The 25,482-nt window shown below is 39.1% G+C and overlaps 1 protein-coding gene across 2 annotated transcripts in view; it reads right to left on the bottom strand.

Moving 5' to 3' along the window:
- The window catches only part of mitfb (melanocyte inducing transcription factor b), a 265,246-nt gene that overhangs the window by 155,941 nt on the left and 83,823 nt on the right, over positions 1 to 25,482 (bottom strand). The window contains exon 1 of one of the 2 annotated variants that reach the window (XM_048606509.1): positions 2,637 to 2,690. The exons of the other annotated variant lie outside the window; for it this stretch is intronic. Within the exon in view, the coding sequence (XP_048462466.1) occupies positions 2,637 to 2,671 (35 nt within the window). The 5' untranslated portion in view covers positions 2,672 to 2,690. Of the gene's footprint in view, positions 1 to 2,636; positions 2,691 to 25,482 lie in introns of those variants that run through there. 2 annotated transcript variants of the gene reach the window in all.

The following is a 25,482-nucleotide window of genomic DNA, read 5'->3' as shown; positions in this document are numbered from 1 at the left end:
ATTTGCTTCCAAAAGAAGTGTGCATGAATGAATTAATATTGAAGTGGCAGCCAAAACTGGACAACCGCATAATAATTGGATGGCAGTGATGCCCTTGTCAACTAATGGTAGTAGTATCCTAACGTTAACTGTTGGTTGTCGGTGTCCTTGTTGCACATTTAATGAGTCAAATAGTGAAGAAATTGCATCTCCACACTCTAATCCAATCATTTGCTGCTGTAAAACTGTGCTTCACTCGAAGATATTTCTAGTTCAGTAATGCAAAAGAGATGAACTAATCTCTGATTAAAATTTTGGAAGTACAGAAACATGTCTTATAAAGATTTTAAAATCATTACATGTACACCTTTCTCGAAAAAAAACTGTAGCAATCTAAGAGCACCTTCACACATGACACTTCTCTTGTTTCAGTATGAAGGGGAGAAAGAAAGAAAAACTGAAAATATTCTGCATTTAATTTGGGGTTTAATTAGGTAATGACTGCAAGTGCTTCAGTCCACCAAGTGCACAAATTAGCTAAATTGCACCCTGCGGAAAACAGGAACAGCGTCTACTTTCTAATTCTGTGTTTCTGTTACACCAATCATACAGCAGCTCATGGCATGACTGAATCTAATTTCTACTTCTTAAGAATCACTGGAGTTCTGAAACTGGAAGTAACATGAAAATGTCTTTAAATCATCAAGACATTGAGGTTATAAAAAAGCGCTGAAAGAAGAATGATGTAGTCTCCACTAAATCACTTCTAAAAAAAAAAGTCACCTCAAGTCCTCAACAAAAAAGTTCCAATAACGTAACACTAATCACCATGTCACTGAAAGAACCCCAAGAATGGCTCATGTGTGAAAAATATAGGCTACCTTAAGTCTGAGTTCAAGAAAAACACTCAGTTCACTTGGATATCCTTCATCTTGATAGAACTCAAAAAATAACAGCAATAATATTATTGGTGCTACCATTTGGTTGAAAGGACCTCCTGATAGCTTACAATATCAGATCAATGAATGGCTGTTAAATCAATAAACAATTGCTGAAACACAATGAAGATATAACTTTCTAAGTTTCAGTGTCTATGTAGACTACAAATCAACAGCAGAAAGATATTTCAGAACTATGACAGGGATATTAATAGCCACTGGGAACAATCTGTGGATGTATATTTAAAATCGTTGCAGGCAAAAAATGGCTTGTCTATAACTTCTGCAGTTCCGTGTAGGTGATTGAAAGCAATTTCACTGTTCAACAAAAGGGGTTGCTAATGGAACAGCAGTCATTGGGGAAAAAAAAATAGGTTAACACACTCAAGTAAAATGTCTGAATCGTTGCCATCACACCCTCCTAGAAACTGCAATCAACCCACTGGTGGTGGATTAAGTACATCAACACAGGGGAGGACTCAATTCTGGCCTGATTCATTCAAGATTAAAATTGTACACAGCTAACACAGTGTTACTCACCTTTAAATGAGTACCTGATCAATAGCATGAAGAATGAGCTTAACTAAAGCAAGTAGGGATAAACTCTCTACCAAGCCGGAAACTAAAACTTGAAGGTTTCCATCAACAGTGTTTTCACCATTAAAAATGGTCCACAAGTATAAACAGAAACAATGATTTACTTTACATGGAACAAAGAACTAAGTAGATGTTGAACTCTAATTCTACAGTTCTACAAGACAGCATGTGACATTTTCCTATAATATGACTTTTGCTTCACTTATAATTCATGTTTAAGTTCCTTTTTGACATCTGTTTATTTAGTAAGTGCTTTAAATATTATATCTTGCATTCTGATAAGTCCCACAGCATCAAAAAAATCTAGATAACAATGGCACGCTTTTATTTTACGCAACCTTTATGCACATATCCTAACTGAGTTACTGGGGCTGTACTACCACAAGATGATGTTAATTCAGTTCAAGAAAACCTTTGCTTTTGATCCATGACCACTCAGTAAATAATTAATAAGTTGTACTGCTGGCTTTTTGCTTTGGTATGAACCTAATAAACGACCACAATGATGATTCGCTTCACTACTCTTTTTCTGAAAAGGAAAATTTTTCAAATATCTAAACTCTAGCAGCATGAAATATTAAAATACGCGTTAAACCTTCACATTTGCCACATCCTCCAATCTAACTGACAGTCACAATTTTGCTGCTATACATCTCCAGTTTTGATAACTTCAGCGTTTTACAATCTTGTACAAGACAAAGGCTTGAACTGAACTCATTAGTAGACATTACTATACAGCCAACTAAAATGTTTGAAATTTTTGAGCTCACACCAACGTATTTAAATATTTATATTTAGCTACGTTCTCACTGACGAATGTAATGTGTTGTGTACAGACACATTTACTGGACAGTCCAAAAGATTTGGGAACAAGAAGTATTAGTAAATTGATAATAGTCATGAAAAAGACAAAACTGCGAAGGAGACTCATTTAAATACCAAAATATCTATTTGCAACACATTGCCAAGCAAGACTGAAAATAATTATACATGCAAATTCTAAGTGAATTTTAAATTCTCACAACCTGTTTCTATGTAAAGCTCTTGCCTGAACATATCTCTAAGTATATTTTGTTTTAAATTTGCAATGAAAAGATTTTTTATATGTTGTAAAGTACTTACATGTAAAAGCTCTGGAATGGACATGGTCTGAACATTTGCACTCCAATAGCCTCCATGATTTTTTCCCCTGAAAGGTGTTCTGCAAGCCCTTGGAGAACAGTGAAAGTCAAACTCTACAGCAGTATATGTGTCACTGGGGGTGGCTCCAGATAAGGCCCTGGCAACTCCAATCCTAGCAGAGCTCTGTGCCTAAGTAGTGCCTACTGTCTGTCTGCAGCACTCGACCTGTTCAATCCAGCACCTGCATGTGACACAATGGGCTGGCTCTACTAGACTGCAAATTTATGTCTGCATATATCATCAGAAGAATAATTTCACACATCACCACCACCGCTTAATACATAAACATAATGCTTGTCAAATAAATTAATATATAAACATAATGTTAGTCAAATAATGCTCTCCATAGAGTACACATCTATAGTATCCTAATCAAATTCAGAACTAATACTGCTGCAAGCTGAGTAAACCATCAAGTTTGTAAGTATGGCAACTCTTCAATCCAATGTATTCTATATTTTTATGATCATAGCAAACATGTGAGTAACCAGCTAAATTCTACCACTGTCATCACAGAGTGGGAAAGAGAAAGTTTTGATTATTTGACATGAGGTTTTTTCAGCTTTACATAACAAAATGTTATTTTCGTAGTGTATGACTATACTATTACCATAGTGTTGTTAAAGGAGGAAGGGGGGAAAATCAAACTTGAAGCCCAAACAGAAACACATCAACTGCTGGATTTTAATGTTAATCAAGTGCCATCGTTGTTTTTCCTTTCTTCTTTTCCATAGTCACCAACACAGCAGAGTCGGGGTCAAGTTTGGATAATTTTAACAAGCCAAGGCAGGGCAGCAAAATACGAATGTGGAAAATGAAGGACAGAAAATAGCAGGAAGGGACAGAGAGAAGAAACCCAAGAATATACCAGCAGTCAAGACTTGATGCAACAAAGAATACAAAAGAAAACAAAACTAAACAATATCTGAATATGCACAACATTTACAACAAAGTCAACAAAATGATAGTACACATAAGAGAATAAATATGATTTGATAGTCATTACAGGGATGTGGCGGTAGGATGAAAAGGATTGGATGATGAATATTCATGGGATTAAAACATTCAAAAAAGAATAAGAAGTGAGGTAAAGTGGAGGAGAAGCATTCCTAATCAAAGATGGGATTGGTGTGTTAGTTACAGATTAACTTGATTCTGGAGATCAAATTGTAGAGATGAGGGGTTTGGGCAGAGATGAGGAATAGTGAATGAGCAGGACTTACAAGCCACTGAGGGATGTAGGGCAAATCAAACTAGATAAAATTTTGAATGTTTGTGATCAAGGGATGGCAATAGTTATGGGTGATTTTGATCTACACATAAACTGTAAAAATCAAATTGATAATAGTTGTCTTGATGAGGAGTTCAGAGAATGCTTTTGAAATAGTTTCTTGGAACAGTATGTTCTTGAACTGACCAGATAGCAGATTACAGCAGACTCATTATGATGTATTATGATGGAATTGATTAATGACTTCAGTAAAGGCATCTGAGTAGCAGTGATCCCAATATGATTGAAATTTACATCCAGTTTAAAAGGAAGAAAAATGGGTCTAAGACTAGTATTTCAAAATTTAAAAAGGCTTGTATGTGGGTGAAAAATAGCTAACATAACCAACCCCTATATACAAGAAAGAAACGAGCCAGAAAACGAGAAACTATACGCCAGTTAGTTTAATGTCTGTCATGGGAAAACTGTTACATTGATCATTAAGGAGGTTATAACTGGGCCCTTTCAAGCACTGAAGGTAAACAGGAAGACTCAGGGTGGTTTTGTGAAAGCAAAACAATGTTTAACCAATTTATTGGAACTCCTTGAATGAGTGACATATTGTGAATGAAAAGAAGCCCACTGAAGTACGCCACATGGATTTTCAGAAGGCATTTGACAAAGTTCCACATAAAGGATTATTGCACAAAGTAGGAGTTCATGTTATACAGGTAACATAGTAGCATGAATAGGAGATTGGCTGGCAGGCAGGAAATAGAAAAAAAAAATGCATAAATGGGTTGTTGAGGCTGTCAGCAATGTGGCCACTGGGGTCCACACTAGGCCCCCAATGTTTTACCACTTATATCAGTGACTTAGATGAGGGGATTGAACTCATGGTGGCTAAAGTCATAGGTGTCAAAAGATAGCTATGAAGGTATCTTGTGAAGATTACCTAACAAGGATACAAACAGATACGGATAGGTTGAGGGAGTGTGCAAAAACCTGGATGGAGTTTAATGAAAGAAAATGTGAAGTTGTTCACTTTGGTAGGAAAAAAAACAAAATATTACTTAAATGCAAAATGACTACAGAATTGCAATGTGCACAGTGATCTAGGTACTCTGGTGTATGAGTCTCAAGAGGTTACCATGCAAGTGCAGTACATAATCAGGAAAGATAATGGGATGCTCATCTTGATTACAAAAGGAACTGAACATAAAAGTGAGAATAGTCTGCCTCAGTTAAACAGGGCATTGGTAAGACCACATCTCAAATACTATGTATAGTTTTGGTCTCCTTATTTAAGGAAGGATGTAAAGTTATGAAAGGCAGTTCAAAGGGCGTTCACTAGATTGATATTGAAATGAATGGTTGTCTTATGAGGAATGCTTGGACAGTTTATTTCCACTAGAATTCAGAAGAGCAAGAGATGATTTGATTCAGGTTTATAAGATCTTGAATGATCTTGACAAAGTGGACATGGAAAGGATGTGTACTCTTGTACATGAGTCCAGAACTAAGGGCAGTACTTTAAAATGAGATGTTGCCTTTTTAAGAAAGTGATGAGAGGATTTTTTTTTTAAAAGAGTCTGAGAGAATTTGGATCTCTCTGCCTCAGAAGGCTGTGAAAACATGGTCATTTAATATTTTTAAGGTAGAATTATATTAATTCTTGTTCGACAAGCGAATCAAAAGATATTTCGAGGTGGGTGGGAAAATGAATTCATAACACAAACAAACAGACCTTGATCTTATTGAATGGGAGAGGAGGCACAAGAAGCTGAATGGCGTATTTCTGCGCCTAAATCATATGCTTGTACATTTCAGTGCTTTATTTTATTCTTAGATTTCCAGGTATTCACAATTATTCATTTTGGGTTTTTTTCTGCTTGTGAAATTTTTCCAAATTCACATATTCTCCACCTAAAACTCAAATAACCACACAGTCAATGTACTATTTAAGTTAACATTATTTAAACTTTGGAGCACATCTAGGTTTATGACTTTTTTTTTAAAAATGCTGCAATATTTAGCAGATTAAAGCAATTAAGATGAATTTAAATTGCACTGGCTTAAGTCAAAACAGGTTAAAATTACATTGATAGCTGCATTTGCTAGAGGCCTTCTTGTGGAGTAGTGGTGCTGTGAATACCCGTAGACAGGAGGCCTGGGTTCAAGTCCCACCTGCTCCAGAATTGTGTAATAACATCTCTGAACAGGTTAATTAGAAAACAATTTTTTTTTAAATCTGCATTTGCTGACTTAATGTGAAACAAAAATTACTCATTATTGTACACCTAATGCCAGAGCAAAAGATAGACTCCTCAGAAATAAACTACCATACATAAACAGAAATTCCAAAGTGGTTACGATTGTACAACTTTTTAAAATTAAATACAATTCTTCAACATTCCTTTATTAATTTAAAGTGCGTCCTTAATTGATACTTGTAATCCAGATCTTTACATTTTGACTGTAAATTGATTGGTGCTTACTGTTTTCTACAATAATTTTCTAATAGAATATTTTGCAGGGACAACATCATTTTTATGACCTGAATGAGACCCTAACGCTCACCAGGCCTGATGTTAGATGTTCAACAGAAGGCGTTGAAAATCACATGTTAAGAAGTGATGAAATTTTGAAGAAAATAGCAATTTAATGTTATTACTGAAATATTGATAGCCTTTATGTAGACATCTGTGGTTGATACATGTATTTCATCCTTTGTAAAGGCATCATAGGGAATAAGAATGGCAGCAACATTCAGGCATTAGCAGAATAAATGTGATAGCAACAAATTTTGTCAAGGGATGAAGCAAAATAATAATTCAACTATCATTTGAAGCTTGGCAAAACTGGACACAACACTGTATAGAGTGAAAATGTGTGAAAATTTCAGCATAATTTATCACCACCCAGAGATCTATTTTAAAACATGCTTTTCAGGTGCAACCAAACCAAAAAAATCTACTTGCGACAAAGATATGTTTCTTCCTGCACTAGATTTTGATCAGAATAACTACAATGAGGTGCAAAACCTCATTTTAACTGCATTTTTACTTTATGTTCAACAGTCACAGAATGCTGAGCACTCCATCAGTGCCTCCAAATTTTCTACTGGAAGTACACATACATTATTTACAAACAGACTAAACTTATTCTACCAACTGGCTGTATATCAAATGTTCATGATGTGTCAACATTATTTCACTTCCATCAGTAATGAGTGATAGCATGACCTAGCATACATTTCTTGAAGACTTGTGTCAACTTCACATACATCAAAAATCAAAAGTTTGAAAAAACAAAAGCAGTTAAAGTGGAACCACTATATCAGAGTATAAGATTGCCATCTACTTTTATTTGGAGAAAGATAAGTACTGACGCCAGTACCGTACATATAAACTTTGTCATTAAAAAGGTTAACATCAAGAGAAGGCAAACATATGCAGAAATAATACGTAGGTTGAAGGTTTTACAAGAAACAGTACAAATGCAAGAGGCTTTAAAGTTTGAATGATTTTTAAATATTATCTGAACATGTAAACTGGCTAAACCTTATAACTAACTTTATATTTTATCCCCACAGTGCGGAAGCAGGCCCTTCGGCCCAACAAGTCCACACCGAACCTCAGAGCATCCCACCGAGGCCCATCCCCCTGTACTCACCTAATCTACACATCCCTGAATACTATGGGCAACTTAGCATGGCCAATCCACCTACCCTGCATGTACCCTACATCTTTGGATTGTGGGAGGAATCTGGAGCACCCGGAGGAAACTCACGCAGGCACTGGGAGAACGTGCAAAGTCCACACAGACAGTCACCCGAGGGTGGAATCGAACCCGGGCGGGTCCCTCGTGCTGTGAGGCAGCAGTGCTAACCACTGAGCCACAGTGCCGCCCCAACTCAGAGCTAATGAGCTACAATAGTTCATTCAAACTGTAAAATGTTGATGTCAGGTTCATTAAATTTATTTCACTATCACATAATTATGTAGGTTATCCAAGATGTTGTGTATATTATACAAGAACTTGTTTTTAACTCATTCAGGTAATGTGAGCTTCATTGGCTGAGGCAATATTCATACCCAGCCTCAATTTCCCCTGAGAAGATGATCATTACAGCCTTCCTAAACCACTGCAGTCCATTTGGTACAGGTACATCCATAGTGTTACTGGAACAAAGTTTCAAAACTTTGATTCAATGACAGTAAAGGAATGGTGATATATTTCCAAATCAGGATAGTGTGTGGTTTGGAGGGGAACTTGCAGATGGCTGTGTCCTCATTTATCTGACTGCCTTGTCCATCTAGATGTAGTCATGGGTTTGAAAGGTGATGCCTAAAGACCCTTGGTGAATTTCTGAAGTGTATCTTGTAGACGGTACACACTGCTATTACTGTCCATTGGTAGTTGAGGGCATGAATGCTTGTGGAAGTAGTGCCAATCAGATAGCTACTTTGCCCTGAACAGTGTCAAGCTTTTTGAATGTTGTTGGAGCTGCACTCATCCAGCCAAGTGGCGAGTATTCCATCGTACTTGTGCCTTTTAGTCAGTGGGTAGGCTTTCGGGAGACAGGAGGGTGAGATAGTTGCTGCAGGATGCCTACCCTTTTCCTGTTTCTGTAGGCACAGTATTTATATGGCCAAGCCAGTTAAGTTTCTGGTCAATGGCACTCCAGGATGTTGATTGTGGGAGATTCTGTGATAGTAGTGCTATTGAATGTCAAGGGCAATGGTTATTCACTCCTGTTGGAGATGGCTGTTGTCTGGCACTTATGTATTACTTCTGATACTTGCCACTTATCAACTCAAGCATGGCTATTGTCCAGGTCTTGTTGCAGTCAGAGATGAAGTACTTCAGTATCTGTGGAACTGCAAATGATGTTGAACATTGCACAATTACTTTTTACTGTATGCTAGTGAGGATGTCTTTGATGGAACAACTGAAGATGGTTGGGTCAAGGACACCTCCCTGAGGGATCTGTGCTTAGGAGCTCTTGTAGCACAGTGGCAGTGTCCCCACCCCTGGGCCAGATGGCCCAGGTACAAGTTCTGCCCTCTCCAGAAGTATGTAATAACATCTCTCAACAAATTAACAAAATACCTATCTGGAGAAACACCTATGGTGATGTGCTTGAACTGAGATGATTCACCGCCAACAAGCACAACTTTCTTTCCGAGAGACTTTTGTACGTGGTTCATGTTGGCTTTGATTTTGCTCAGGTTCCTTGATACCACACTTAGTCAAATGCTGCTTTAATGTCAAGACAGTCTGTCTAACTTCACCTCTGGATTTCATCACCTTACTGATGATTGACAGTAAACTGATGGGGCAGTAATTGTCCTGGTTGGATTTGTCCTTTTGTTTGTTTCCAGAACATACCAGAGCAATTTTCTACATTGCCAAGTAGATGTCAATGTCATATCTGTTCTGAAACAATCCGGCTAGGGGTGCGGCAAGTCTGGAGCACAGGTTTTCAGTACTATTGCTGGAATATCGTCAGGGCCAATAGCCTTTGCAGTATTCAGTGCTTTCACCTGTTTCTTGATCTCATGGAGTGAATCAAACTGGCTGAAAACTAGCATCTGTGAAGCTCGGGACCTCTGGAAGAGGCTAAGGTGGATTGCCCACTTGGCTCTTTTGGCCGAGGATCATTGCAAATACTTCAGCCTGATCTTTTGCACTGATGTGCTGCGGTCCCCCATTATTTAGCGTTGGATCTTTGGGCAACATCTTCTTCCAAAGAGTTGTTTGCAGTAGGAGGGACATTGTCATGGAAGTTATGATTTATTCAAGGAATTGCACCAATTCATTAAATTCTACCCTCAAAAGAACAGGAATGGAGGGAAGGGGCAGAGTACAATTTCTCTCCTACAGTCCTCACTCAACATGCATGCATATGAAATTTCAGCAGTTGTCTACGGTGGGATCTGACCAAATTTCCCAGCCCTCACTTGCGGTGTTGACACCACAGAGTAATTTTCTGAGTACCGCCACATCAAGAAATATTATACATACAGCAGTGCGTAGTGGATGGATTGAGTTCAACCCAAGGGTGCAGGCTGGCAGTGGGTGACATTCAGGACATCGGCATACAATTAAGAAAATTACTCTTATTCCATATTGTTTGATTGCCATACCGGTGGTCAGCTGGTTCATCACAGTAAGGTCCAGCCATTCATCAACAATGACATTTCTTTTTTAAAAACCCTGCTTATAAATGAAAACAATTGGCCATAATTCAGAGTTTTAATTCCACACTGCCTACGAAGCATCACATCTATTTCACAACTTTCATTATTTGGCATTTTTTTCTCTTTATGACTTATTATAATCATTTGTTGAAGTAAAAATTCATTTCTGACTATCTTTCAAGCGTTTTTGGAGCATCATAATGTGTTATTTGCAACAGAAACAAAAACATAGACTGCAGACATGCTAACAATCAGAAACATCTTGTTCAAAAAGAGACTGAATAAAATTGCACTTTCATGAACTGGAAGGCACAATTTTGGGCTGAAATAACAGAAAAGCCAAAGGCATATTTTCTCATCTTTAGATAAATGGAACACCTAAGAATTGCTCCAATCAGTTAATTATTATCAAAAAAGACTAAGTATTTTCTAGAAAATGTGTGCAGTTCCATTTGAATTGATATTTCATGTGTGACAAACACCTGAAAATATATTTCATCACTTTACTTAAAATTTAGAAGTAAACATTTTCTTGGAAGTAGTTTAAATGGATAATGTAGTAAATACATACACACATTATGACAAACTGCTACTCAAGCTTTCAGGTAAGAAAATTGCATTTTAGTTTCAAACAAAAGTTGCTTCAGAGGCTTTACAGAGTTAATTACTGCCTTGGTTGTCCTTATAATCACTCAAGCGATTGAAAGCCAATCCTAGAGCACTGAACCATAAGAGCCAATGACCTGTGTAAACCAGTGATAAACCAACATCTCGCCCCCACCCCTATCCCACCTCTTTCCCAGAATCAGCCTGCTGCTGAGAGGAAAAGAAAATCCTGTAACAATGACCAATTTAGCAGTAACTAAAATTGCTCAATAGTCTATAACAGCATTTAACTTTACAGCAAGATCAAACTGTGTACAATTATTAAATACTAATTTTAAACACCTTCAAACAAAAATTATGTTTAAAAAAATCTAGTTATAAAAGGTAACAAGGTGTAGAGTTGGATGAACACAGCAGGCCAAGCAGCATCAGAGGAACAGGAAAGCTGACGTTTCGGACCTAGACCCAAAACGTCAGCTTTCCTGCTCCACTGATGCTGCTTGGCCTGCTGTGTTCATCCAGCTCTACACCTTGTTTTCTCAGATTCTCCAGCATCGGCAGTTCCTACTACCTCTGTAATAGTTATAAAAGGTACTTGGATTGAAATTAAGAATTTCAGTGCTCTGAGAATAGCTGAAATTATATTGAATAGTTCACATTTTTGAACAGGTCACATGGAACATTTTGTATTATTTCATTGCAAATTGTATAAGCTGAGGTGGACATTATCGTGACAAATTTTGATAAAAATGATTTCTTGTTATGAAACAGTAACTAGACAATGTAAAATATGAAAAAGTACATCACTGTGTCACTTGCCCAGAATGTTGCTAAGACAAAAATATTGTACAACTTTCTTCCCTGAATAAGTTCATCAATATATTTTCACACAATTCCTCACAAAATGTCACCTATACATTGCATTAATTCTACAGGCTTCTCATTTACCTGAAATAGAGAAAATATGCTACCAAGATTTTAGTAACTTTAGACTAAAATAATTATGTACGGAATTTCTTATGGCCTTGAACAGTGTGGACAATGACAGGAAAACTGGGCAATATGTTGAAAATGAAAAAGGTAGACTTTAAAATGTCAAGAAACAAGTTTTCCCTACGGTTTAAACACAGAGTTCCATATCTCATTAATGAATGGTGACTACCTTATTTCTATGCATTTGTATCTCATAATTAACTAATCTCACCTTATTTTTACGCAGCTCCACATTTGCCCCTCCTTCACAGAGAACTAGAAGGTGTCAATTGCTGACACGAAAGTCAGAGCTGTAACCTGGTGACAGGAGCTTGACACTTGCTTCTCTGGCCTTCATCGAGCTTCACTGTCACCATCATTTCCCTGCATGCTCAATGGATAGTGCCCTCTTCTACCCACTCAAGTGGGCATCACCAAACCACCACATCATGGTGAATGCTTTCAGACTGACTCTCACACGACTTCAGTCCTTCAGGACTTCACGCTGGAGCTCACAGATCTTGGGACTTTCATGATTCTGTCAGGTTGCTTTGCATGCTGGAACACACATGCATCTACACAGGATGCATATTATGGCTTTTAGCTTCATTTCTTCATGCTCACTTACTTTGTACTGACCTGGATGATGCCAGCCTCCATTGCTTGAATTACTTTGTAGTGCATGTGCTCTTCACCACTAACTTATGGCTACCAACCTCTCTGGCTTGCACTGATGCTTGACACAGAGTGAGAAAAAGTAGCTTGCTACCTTTCAGAGCCACTGAACAATCTGGGGGATAGACATGTTGCTGTGAGGCATCATTTTACATCATTACTCATAGATGTTAGTGCAATGTTTGGACTTAAAGAATCTGCTTATTTTGATAGTAATCCTTCATAATAGCAATTACAAGATTGTATTTTCTGCACCAAATTAGAGTCAAAAAAGGTAAGTACCCCTCAATGAATGTACATTCATTAACATAAACCAAACTAACTTTTCATCACAAAAGTTGTACACTAACATTGTGTTTAATGATGAGAAATTACATTAGTACGTTTCACATTGTTAAACTATTTGTCATAACTCACTTCATAAGTATACCACTTTTGAAATGGTTGCAATATACATAATTATCAATTATATTGAAAAGAAATGCCCATAAATTATTACATTTTATACTGTGATTTAAAAGTTCAGTGAACATTAAATTTCAATAACTTTCTAAAGTGTATTCTGTTTACCGTGTATATTGATAGAGTTAGATTGGTGGGGGGTGGGGCTTGGAGGCTTATGTGAATCATAAATATAGATGCGGATCTGCTGGGTATAATTCTACACTGTAAATAGTTTGTAATACAGTAATATATGAAGACAAAGAGGATGTAGAAGCATATGCAAAGAACACCAGAAACATCGAGGCTGCATGAGACAAAACCATCTTGCAGGAATAATTCCACTCAGTTTTTTTTTTGAAAGAAAGAATATTTAGCCTGAAATGGTAATCTGCATTAAACATAAAGGACATTCATGCCTGATTGGAAAAGAAATCTCAATTTAAAATGAAAGTAAGAATGTATTGCAATTAACTGTTGATATTATGTCTTAAATTTGGGAAAATTCAAACTGCTTAACATACTATATTCCTACAAGAATCCATTTCACAGTGAGACTCATAACAGCAGTGAATAACCAGCAGTGATATCAACAAAGATTTTTCTAATAAAGCTATAATGATGTTGTCAGAGGACCTCTAGAAACACTGACCGACAACAACAATAAGACGTATACAGGAGTTGCCGACTGCTAAATACTGACATCAAACAGCACCGCCATGCCTAGCTAATCTGTATACTGTGATGCAAGGTTCTCATGTCACTATACACCTGCTAAGGTCAGTCTGTATTACATGCAAAATGCTACTGTTTGAGCCATGGGGGTGTTTTGCATCTTAAAGCTTGTGCGTGTGGAATTCAGAGGAAAACGAGGCTGATGACTTCTTACAAATTTCTCAATACTTCCTGATAGATTCATAGAATCTTACAGCACGGAAACAGAGCCTTCGGTCCAACCAGTCCTTGCTGAACATAATCCCAAACTAAACTAGTCCTACCTGCCTGTTCATGGCCCATATCCCTCCAGACCTTTCCTATTCATGTACTTATTTAAGTGTCTTTTAAACATTGTAACTGTGCCCACACCCTTCACTTCCTCAGGAAGTTCATTCTACGTGTGAACCACCTTCTGTGCAAACAAAAAATGCCCCTCATGTCTATTTTAAATCTTTCTCTCTCACATTAAAAAAATATGCTCTCAAGTCTTGAAATCCCCCCATCCTAGGGAAAAGACACCTGCCGTTAGCCATATCTACACCCATCATGATTTAATAAATCTCTATAAGGTCACCGCTCAACGTCCTGCGCTCCAGTGAAAAAACTCCTAAACTGTCCAGGCTTTCTTTATAACTCAAACCTTCTATACCCGACAACATCCTTGTAAATCATTTATGAACCCGCTCTTCCTTACTGATATCCTTCCTATTACAGGGCGACCAGAACTGGACACACTACTCCAGAAGAGGTCTCGCCAATGACGCAAACTTCAAAAGAATTATGTATCTGAACCCCCATGTCCCTTTATGAGGAAACTGCAACCAAAGCAATCTTCTCTACTTTCTCTTTTCCCAGATGTACTATGCCATTCGATATCAAATGTCCAACCATTGACCAGTAGAGTCAGGGGGCAGAACTGAGTATGGTGGCCATTACCAAGGAAAAGGTACCAGTAAAACTGATTGGCCTGAAGGTGGATAAATCACCTGGACCAGATGGACTACACCCCAGAGTGCTAAAAGAGATTGTGGAAGCATTAGTGGTGATCTTTCAGGAAACGCAAGAGTCAGGGAGGGTCCCAGAGGACTGGAAAATCGCTAATGTGACACCCCCGTTTAAAGAGGGAGCAAGGCAAAAGATGGAAAATTACAGGCCGATTAGCCTAACCTTAGTCGTGGGTAAGATTTTGGAGTCCATTGTAAAGGATGAGATTTCTGAATATTTCGAAATGTATGGTAAAGTAGGACAAAGTCAGCATGGTTTCATCAAGGGGAGGTCATGCCTGACAAATTTGCTAGAATTCTTTGAGGAAGTAATGAGCAGGTTAGACCAAGGAGAGCCAATGGATGTTATCTAGCTGAACTTCAAGAAGGCCTTTGATAAGGTGCCACACAGGAGGCTGTTGAGTAAGATAAGGGCCTATGGTGTTAGAGGCAAGGTGCTAGCATGGATAGAAGATTGGCTGTCTGGCAGAAAGCAGAGAGTGGAGATAAAAGGGTCTTTCTCAAGATGGCAGCCGGTGACAAGTGGTGTTCCACAAGGGTCAGTGTTGGGACCACAACTTTTCACTTTATACATTAATGATCTAGATGAAGGAACTGTGGGCATTCTGGCTAAGTTTGCAGATGATACAAAAATACGTGGAGGGACAGGTAGTATCAAGGAGGCAGGGAGGCTGCAGAAGGATTTGGACAGGTTAGGAGAGTGGGCAAAGAAGTGGCAGATGGCGTACAATATGGGAAAGTGTGAGGTCATGCACTTTGGTAAGAAGAATAAAAGCATGGACTATTTTCTAAATGGAGAGAAAATTCAGAAGTCTGAAGTGCAAAAAGACTTGGGAGTTCCAGTCCAGGATTCTCTCAAGGTAAACTTGCAGGTTGAGTCAGTAGTCAGAGAGGCAAATGCAATGTCAGCATTTATTTTGAAAGGACTTGAATATAAAAGCAGGGATGTACTCCTGGGGCTTTATAAGGGTCTGGTCAGGCCACATTTGGAGTATTGCGTGCAGACGTACTGGCCCTGGAGTGGGTTCAGAGGAGGTTCACGAGAATGGTCCCAGGAATGGAAAGCTTAACATATGAAGAATACTTGAGGACTCTGGGACTATAATCATTGGAGTTTAGAAGGATGAGGGGGGATCTAATTGAAACTTACAGACTACTGAATGGCCTGGAGAGAGTGGATGTTGGGAAGATGCTTCCATTGGTAGGAGAGACATACGACCCGAGGGCGCAGCCTTAGAGTAAAGTGAAGACCTTTTAGAATGGAAATAAGGAGTAACTACTTCAGCCAAAGACTGATGAATCTATGAATTCATTGCCACAGAAGGCTGTGGAGGCCAGGTCATTGAGTACATTAAAGACTGAGATAGACAGGTTCTTGGTTATCAAGGGGATCAAGGGTTACGGGGAGAAAGCAGGAGAATGGGGTTGAGGAACTTATCAGCCATGATTTAATGGCAGAGCAGACTCGATGAGCCGAATGGCCTAATTTCTGCTCCGATGTCTTATGGTATTATTTTACTGTAGAAGACTTGGCCTAGGAAATAAAGTGTCGGTTAAGTTAGAAATGTCTGATTTTCAGCACTTATTGTTAGACACATAGTAGTGGATTCTTTTAGTGTAACAGAGCAATAGTAGTATAAGTGTAACAAAATCAGTTTTTATGGCTGCCAATTACTTTTATCTGGAAATAGATAAGCATTGATGCGAGTACAGTCAGCATAAATGTCATCATTTTAAAAAGGTGAAGCATTCAGAGAAAGCAATTCCAGGTGGGAATATGTAGTTTGGAAGTTTTCCAAAATACTTTCACAAGCAAAGGATTCTAAAGTTGAAATGCTATTCAAATATCATCCGAACAAGCAGACCGGGTAAGTTTGCAAACTGCTTTATCTGAAACAGTAAATACACTGCAACAGTGGGGAGTGATAATGTACTGGCATAGTCCCTTGATTAAAATTCTGAGACTCATGGAATGTGCTGGGTCCTGGGTTTGAATCCCATCATAGCAGATGGTGGAATTTGAAAAGAAAAATCAGAACTTATAAATCTAATTTGGCCATGAAACCATTGCTGATTATCATAAAAACCTATTCGGTTAGCTAACAAAATCTGTCATCCTGACTTGGTCTTGGTATATGTGACTCCAGACCCACAATAAAGTGGTTGGCTCTTAACTGTCTTCAAATGGTCTAGCTAGCCATTCATTTGCATTGAGCTGAGTTTAAAAAGTTTCAAAAAGCACTGAAGTTAGACAGATGACCTAGCATCAATTGAGGCACTGGAAACAACAACGGTAAACTCAATCCTGCCTACCCTGTGAAATACTGTTTATTAATGTTTTGGGGAAGTGCTTGTGCCAAAATTGGAGCAACTGTCTCACAGTCAAGTCAAGCGAAACCATCTGACACAGACATACACACAGATACATATCTCACGGGCAATATCCCAGATAACATCATCACCATCCCTGGGTATGTCCTACCCCACCCACAGGAGAGACCAATGGATGTGGCAGCACAATGTTACAGAGTCAGGAGGGAGTTGCCTGGGAAACCTCGACATTAACCACAGACCTTGGAGGTATCATAGCATAAGGTCAAACATGGGCAAGGAACTCTCCTGCTAACCGCTGTGTATCATATCCCATTCACCCTGGCTTGATAAATTGGTATTCTTCCATGTTGAGCATCTGATGGAGGACCTACTCATGGTGGGAAGGGCACACAACATACTCGAGATGGGGGCATGAATGGCACTCCCACTATCAATATCCTGGGGATTGTCATTAACCAGAGTGTAGAAGAGACTAGCCATATAAATATAGAGGCTACAAGTGCATGTCAGATGCCTGGATGAGTGCCTCTCCAAAACACAAGCAGCTTGACACCATCCAGGAAGAGAAGCCCATTTGATTGGCACCACGGCCACAAACATCAATTCCCTCCATCACCAATGCTCAGCAGCATCTCTACAAAATGTACTGAGTCCTTAGATAGCACTTTTCAAATCCATGACTGCTACCATCTAGAAGGACAAGGGTAACAGATACATGGGAACACCACTATCTGCAAACTCCCCTCCAAGGCACTCACCATTCTTATTTAGAAATATATCAGCATTCCTTCACTGTCGCTGGGTCAAAATCCTTGAGCTCCCTCCCTAACCACATTGCATCTCCACACAATGGATTGTAGTGGTTCAAGAAGGAAGCTCATCATCACCTTCTCAGGTAAGTAGGGATGGCCCAAAAAGTGCTGGACCAACCAGTGAAGCCCACATCCGTAATCCACAACATACTTGTGATGTTTGGTTTCAGTTGATTAATTATTTGATACAGCAAGAGTGTTCGAACCATTAACATTAGTCTCAAGACCCACAGGCTAGAAATAGGTGGAACAGTTTCCTAAGTTATCAAACCAACTCTTACCATTTTGATCACTCTGTAGTGTTGTGCATTATGGACATTATGTGAAAACCAGATCTTCTGTAATACTCCGTCCATGGCCTGCCATAATCCGCAGATATGTTGGACAAATTTTAAGACCAAAAAGCGCTATGCATGGTTTTGTCAGGAATTCTTAAATGGGCTCTTTGGGAAACAATAGAGACTTATGGACAAAAATTGTGGGAGCAAAAATAGTATTAGAGAAGACTTTTTGCTAAGGTGCCACATTGAATTATGTTTCCGTATCCTTGTCATATCACTGACATATGATGAATGAGACACACAGTACTGGAACAAATGAAGTTGCATAGACAGAAATATGAAAAGGAATTAAAGAGTAAATGGATTCTTGAAAGATTGCAGGTTAGGGGCAGTGGTAATGCCCCAGAGATATGCCCTTTGATCTCTTATTCTCTATTTTATGAATATAGATACAAAAATAATGTTGAAGTCCATTACTGAGGCTAAATTAAAGGCTTCAGCAAGCTGAGAAAAATGCAGGAGACTGCATAAAGACAAATAGATTAGCAATGGGGACAGATGGGTAGCAAAAATCTTAATGACCTCACATGATTAGTCAAAATCAGTGAGTGAATGTTTACGTATCATATTGTACCAACAATAATGTGAGCCTCATACAATGCTCATTGGTCCACGTCACCATTCTACCAAATAAAAGCTGAAAGAACTACAGATGCTGAAATCAGAAACAGCATGTGGAGTGAAATCAGAGGTAACATTTTGGGTCCAGCGACCTTTCCTCAGAACTGGACTGGAAACATTAACCCTGATTTCTCTCCACAGATGCTGCCAGACCTGCTGAGCTTTTCCAGCAATTTCTGTTTTTGTTTCTGATTTCAGCATCCACTGTTCTTTTGGTTTTATTCGGTAGAAATTGTTTTTTTGCTAAGTGATAACAGCATGGGCCATTGAGCATTGCATGCAGTTCACATTATTGTTGGTGGAATATGATACTTAAACATACATTCACTGATCTTGACTACTCATGTGAGGTCATTGAATTTTTTGTAGCACTGCATTCAGGTCCTTGGAACCAGACTCCAGCAACTGTCTGTCTCAGGTATCTGGTCCTGTTGTCTTCAAAAAGATTTGTCTAAAGGATGTCCTGTCCCCAATCTCTCTCCACTCCAGCTCTGTGACCAGAGCCTCCAATGTAGTCTCAGAATATCTTGGAGTGTTTACATAAACTTTACAGCCCATGTTCTAAGCTGCTCTGGCCCATGTCAAAACCATTCCTAGATAAAATTCCAACATCTATCCAGCCAAAATCCATCACCCCTTCAAGAGGTGCTATTTGGCTTTAGGAATTAAAGCCCAGATTTAAACTCACATTAGTCTCTTTTATTTTTGTTTCCCTCCTCAGATGTAGAGACTCTGAACAACCCTGTTTGCACTTGTGCAAGCTGTAATAATTTAGAAGACAACACTACATTTGGTGTACTACTTGCATGGGAAAGAGCAGGGGCACAATAATCCTGCATCATGACCCTGGCACCCATTTTCTCACTCTGTCCAATTTTACACCTAAATCTTTAAACAGCAAAGCATATATGTGTATCAATATTAAGGATCCCAGTAAACTTGCTATATCTGCACTAGAGGGTGCTATATTTTTAAATTCAAAATACCAGTGTGACCTTTGTTTCACCTTCACAAAACAGAAATGGATTTGTTTAGGAAATGGTAGCATGGTAGTAATGTTACAGCAATAGTGATCTAGAGGCCTCGGCTAATGCTACACAGATAGGAGTCCAAATCCCATCCACTGGGGATTATCAAATCAATTAAGAGATAAATTAATCTGGAATAAAACAAACAATCTCATTAATGGTGATAATGAAACATTCATATTGTCATAAAACACTTTCAGAATGACACTCATGGACCAGTCAAGTAAATCTGCTGTCCTGACCCAGTCTGGCTTACATGTGATTCCAGGCCCACAACTATGCATTTGGTTCTTAACTGTCCTCTGAAAAGGCTTTGCAGCCAACCGGTGACACCAAAATGCTTGGAAAAGTTGAAGATGAACAACTTGTCGCAAAAATCAACCCAGGCTCTCAAAGTGACAGCAATACACCCTGTCCAACTGACCCTACAAGATTATTCTCGTGAAGATTCGTACCAAATTTCTGAAACCTGTCTCACAGACTAATCAAGCAACAGCCATATAGTCATCCTTACCAAATCACTATTTACATACCATGTTCTAAACTACTCTGTGACCTTTCCTAGTTATATTATGTCTCAGCACCAATGCAGACCCTCCAGAGGTGGCAGCACAGTGGGAGACAGGAGGGAAAGAACTTCCAGGGAATTCTCACGTGTACTCCAGAACCCATGAAATCTTGTGGCAGCAGGCCAACCATGGGCAATTAAGTTGTTGGGAAGGCTTTAAACTAATTCAGCAGGGATAATGTATCCAGGAGATAATATCAAAGAGGATTATCTAGACACATAACATATTCAGAGAGACAGATAGCACTAAAATAGAGGATAGTAAGTTAATAGGTGGGGTCAGAGCAAAGGAGAAAGTATTAAAGTCTAATTGGCTTACTGCACATGCAAGTGAAAGCACAGAGTGTGGCAAAATAAGCTTGGTTAGTTGCAGGAGTAGATTTTCAAGTGGAAACATGTTGCAGTGGCTATGACAGATACCTGGCTCAAGGAACAGCAGAACTGGGTGTTCAATATTCCTGGATGCAATGTGTTCAGGAAAGACAGCAGAGCACAAGAAGGTAGATGCGCGGTGGCATCATTTAAAGAGAACGGTGCAATGCTAGAAGAAGAGGAGGTCCCAGAGGGTTCAAGGACAGAACTGATTTGGATAGAACTAAGGAACAAAGCTGGACTTGTAGCTTATAGGCCACCAACTAGCTGGGAAGGATGGAGAGAAAAATCTGCAAAGAAATTACACAGGTTCAAAAATTACAGCCATTATAATGGGGGTTCTTCAATTATGCAAACATAGTGTGAGGGTTCTGATGATGCAGTGGCAATGTCCCCCTCTCTGAGCCAGTTCAAATTCCACCTGTTCCAGAGATGTGTAATAACATCTCTGTTGACTAGAAAATACCTATACTGGGGTAGCTGTACTGTAAAAGGGAGAGACAGCGCAACAGTTCCTAGACTGTATTCAACAGAATTTTCAACAGCAGTATGTTTTCAGTCCAACAAGGAAAGAAGCACTACTCGATCTTGTGTGTGTCCCCTGCCTTTAAGGCATTTAATCTTTAATGACTCCACATGTTGTATGTATATACAGATGCAACTCTGTATCACAGTTCCATTCCTATCCATTTCCACACTGAACACCCAGAAATCAGTTGGTCTGCTGTAATGTCTGATTTGTTACTTTTAATATGTTTATCAACTAACTCAATTCCTAATGAGTAACTGATTATTAAACCATAATGAACAATGCTGGAAAACATCATGCTGATGAGACTTACAGGGCTTGAAAAGCAAGTAAGTTAATCTACAGATGATACATATGGACAGAAATTTTAAATCATGCTAAAATGCATGAGACAAACCTCAACATCTTTGCTCATAACAGTGTTGCAGAGAGTTGAAAATACAGATTATTCAGAAACAGACAATTTCCTTGCAAGAGATCTGCTCAACTCCCTTGAGAAAGGCAGATGAATAGTGTGTGTGCTGGAACAGTAGTAAGCAAGGAAAGGTCAAAGGCACATTCTCAGAAAGTCTACAAATTCCTTAACTTCACAGAACTTAATACATCTAAATAGAATTTAAAGCTATGGAATCCTGATTCATCAGTGTCTGATGCAGAAAAGCAAATCTCTAATATTGGGAGCTAAAGTCCACACAGATATTAGGAATAACAGCCAAAGACCTGGAATGATCTCCAAATGATATGAACCACGTAAGAAGACTATTTAAGAATCGCATTAACCCTCTGTATTCATCAACTAGAATTATGGTCATTTAGGTAGAAGCCTACATATTCACAAAGCACTTCATGAGCAGATGCAGGGATAATGGTTCATTAAGTGAGTTTTCAGATGAGAAATGAGCAAACAGAATTAGGTTGGTGACTGAATTCACCTCCATGAAAGCTTTTCGGTAAGATTTGCTATACAAATTGAAGACGTCAAAGACTTCTGGAGAATGGACTCAAGTACTAACTACCCTTGCAGGCCAATGAAGCTTACACATCCTAAATAGAAATTTGATAGTGGACGCAATTGCTGAAACACTCAAACTTAGCAAGATATGTGTAAGGTGTGGCATTTTGCATGCATCAAGGAAAAGTCCAAAATTCAAACAACATTGCAAGTCATTTAGTAGAAAAGGTCACTAGTAGAGGCAAAGCACCAGAGCAGAGGCCGTTGTAGCTGCAAAGAGCCATGTACCAACCCTAAGAGCCCGCATCCAAGGAATGTCTTCCATATGCAATAAAGGCAATCAGGTATCCCACCAGTTTATAGGAAGTGATTAACAAGCCAGAATTTGATAATGTATACAAAACAAGGAGCAATGAACATGTTTGCCATGTTAAACAACACTATCATGGCAGTATCCAAATAGTTCTCAAGAAGTCAAATTATCCATCCTCAGAAAACTGGTATATATTCAATACTGGCTAATATTGATACAGAAGCATGTGCCAATATACTACCACTTTGAATTCTAGCTTCCACACACAAGGGAAACCATGACAAAAACTACAAATTTAAAACTTCTAAATTTACAGTGGATTACTAAATCCAGGTACAAGATCAATAGTGCGAGAGTACAAGTACAATAAGTCTGCAAGGACAACACTTATGTTCTACATCATAGACATTACTTGACCAGCCACTGCAAACATAGCAACGTATTATGACCTGGTACTTGTCATCATCCATGGAATGAGCCCAACCTCAGGACAACAGAAATGGCAGTAGGCTATTCAGGAAACACTTGGGGAACCAAATATGAAAAAAGAAAGAAATGGTTAATTTGCTTTCAAATTAGTTCGACTGAAACCTCAGCCAACAAAAATGATTCAGGAGCTAGAAAAGAAAGGAAGGAAGCAGGATGAAATACAAACTCCGTATTAACACACCAATGAAACATTGCTGGTTTACATAAGATCTGAGCAAAGTGCACATAAAACAGATCGGGCTCAGCAGGGTCTCCTACAGGATCACGGATTTGAGATCAAATCAAGCTGGAAAAAAATTACAGAATTGCAGAAACAAATGTAGCCGCAGGGCACATTCAAGAAGGAGCTGAAAATAGCTAATAAGCCTGTCTGAAAGAAATGAATGTCTGCAGTGATATTCAAGTTAAAGAACGCACGCAGGATATGACAAAAAGACAATATCCACTGAAGCAGCAAGTGGAGGAGGTCCAAGTTTCAAAGGAAAAAAAAGGAAGAAAACAACTTGAGAGTTTGAACAGTTATTAGATGTAATGAAGACATGTTGATCTAACAGTAAACTAGTACAATGAAAGAATTAGAAGTCACATGACACCAGGTTAATAGTCCAACAGGTTTATTTGGAATCACACAAGGCTTTGGAGTGCAGTCCCTTCGTCAGGTGCAGTGAGAGAGCAGGGCACACAGACACAGAGTTTATAGGCAGAGAGATCAAGGGCAGAGAGATCCAAAGATCATACAACTGGTGTGAGTGTAGTGTCAGATAATAAGTCTCTGCAGGTGACCAAGAGTGTTAGACTGTGTGAAAAGTGTCTATAAAGTCAATGTCAGTGCTGTGTTGTCATGACAATCAGGCTGAGCCATAGGAATATACAAAAGGTGACATCTAAGGTCAGACACTGATTAGTAGTTGTGAGGCTTTGTTCAGAATCTGTCAGAGTTTTAACCTGGAATCGGGCTGGTATATTCCGAAATCTGGAAAATCTGCCCTACTACCAAAATGGACTCCATTGGTCTCACAGCATACACAGAGGAATTCATCAGGCAAATGAGGCTCCGGGAATTCTTCCACAAACCCCAAGATGTCAGCAGCGAGCCCAATGAGACAACCATTGAACCAAAACAGTTGACAGAGAGATGCATGATATAGAAACCAAAGAAGTGGGGAGGTGATGGCCTAGTGGTATTATTGCTGGACTATTAATCCAGAGACCTAGACAACATTCTGGGGACATGGGTTCGAATCCCGCCACAGCAGATGGTGGAATTTGAATTCAATTAAAAAAGAAAAAATCTGGAATTAAGAATCTAATGATGACCATGAATCCATTGTCCATAGTCAGGAAAAACCCATATGGTTCGCTAATGTCCTTCAGGGAAGGAAACTGCCATCCTTACCTGGTCTGGCCTACATGTGACTCCAGACCCACAATAATGTGGTTGACTCTTAACTGCCTGGTCAGCAACACCCTCATCCCATGAATGAATAAAAAAAAAAGTGGAATGGACCTCTCAGGAAGGCCACTGCCCTAGGCTTGACATGTACGCTCAAGTCATCAGGAGATCCGGTAATGCCAGATTCATCAGTCACACTCACAAGGTAGTGCAGGACGTCACCCAAGCACAACACAACACCATCCAGGCTCTCAAGACCAATCACACATATTCATCAAACCAGCAGACAAAGAAGGAGCCATTGTCATACAAAATAGAACGGACTACTGAACAACCAGGAACATTACAGACAACTACCTGCCGATCCAACCAAAGAACACACCAGTCAACTCAACAGAATGATCAAGACTTTTGATCAAGTCCATCAGAGTATTCTATGCGCTCTCATCCCGCATACTTCTCATGTAGGAGACTTCTACTGCCTTCCGAAGATACGCAAAGCCATCACACCTGGATGTCCCATCTTATCAGGCAATGGGACCCTATGTGAGACCCTCTCTGGCTATGTCGAGGGCATCTTGAAACCCACTGTACAAGGAACCCCCAGCTTCTGTTATTTCTTACAGAAATTCAGCACTCACGGACCAGTTAAACCAGGAACATTCCCCATCACAACAGACATTTCAGCACTCTACACCAGCATCCCTCAAGATGACAGCATCACTGCATCATCCTCAGTACTCAATACTAACAACTGCGAATTTCCAGATGCCATCCAACAACTCATCCGCTTCATCCTCCACTACAACGTCTTCACCTTAAACAACCAGTTCTTCATCCAGACACACAGACCAACCGTGGGAACCAAATTTTGCTCCTCAATATGCCAACATTTTCATGCACAAGTTTGAGCAAGACTTCTCTGCTGCACAGGACCTCTAACCAACACTATACATCAGATACAATGACAACATTTTCTTCCTTTGGACTCATGGTGAAGAATCACTGAAACAACTACATAGCACTATCAACAAGTTTCATCCCACCATCAGACGTACCACGGACTACTCTTCAGAATCAATCTCATTCTTGGACACACACCTATCAAGGATGGACACCTCAGTACTTTACCGCATAACCTTATCATAATGGATAACTTCACGATGCTGCACTTCTCTAGCTTCCACCCTAAACATGTTTAAA

This window comes from Rhincodon typus, chromosome 16 (genome assembly GCF_021869965.1).
Source record: "Rhincodon typus isolate 14 chromosome 16, sRhiTyp1.1, whole genome shotgun sequence".
Classification (NCBI taxonomy): Eukaryota; Metazoa; Chordata; class Chondrichthyes; order Orectolobiformes; family Rhincodontidae; genus Rhincodon; species Rhincodon typus.
Note: the sequence above shows the minus strand (reverse complement) of the source record. Positions and strands in the feature narration are given on the sequence as shown.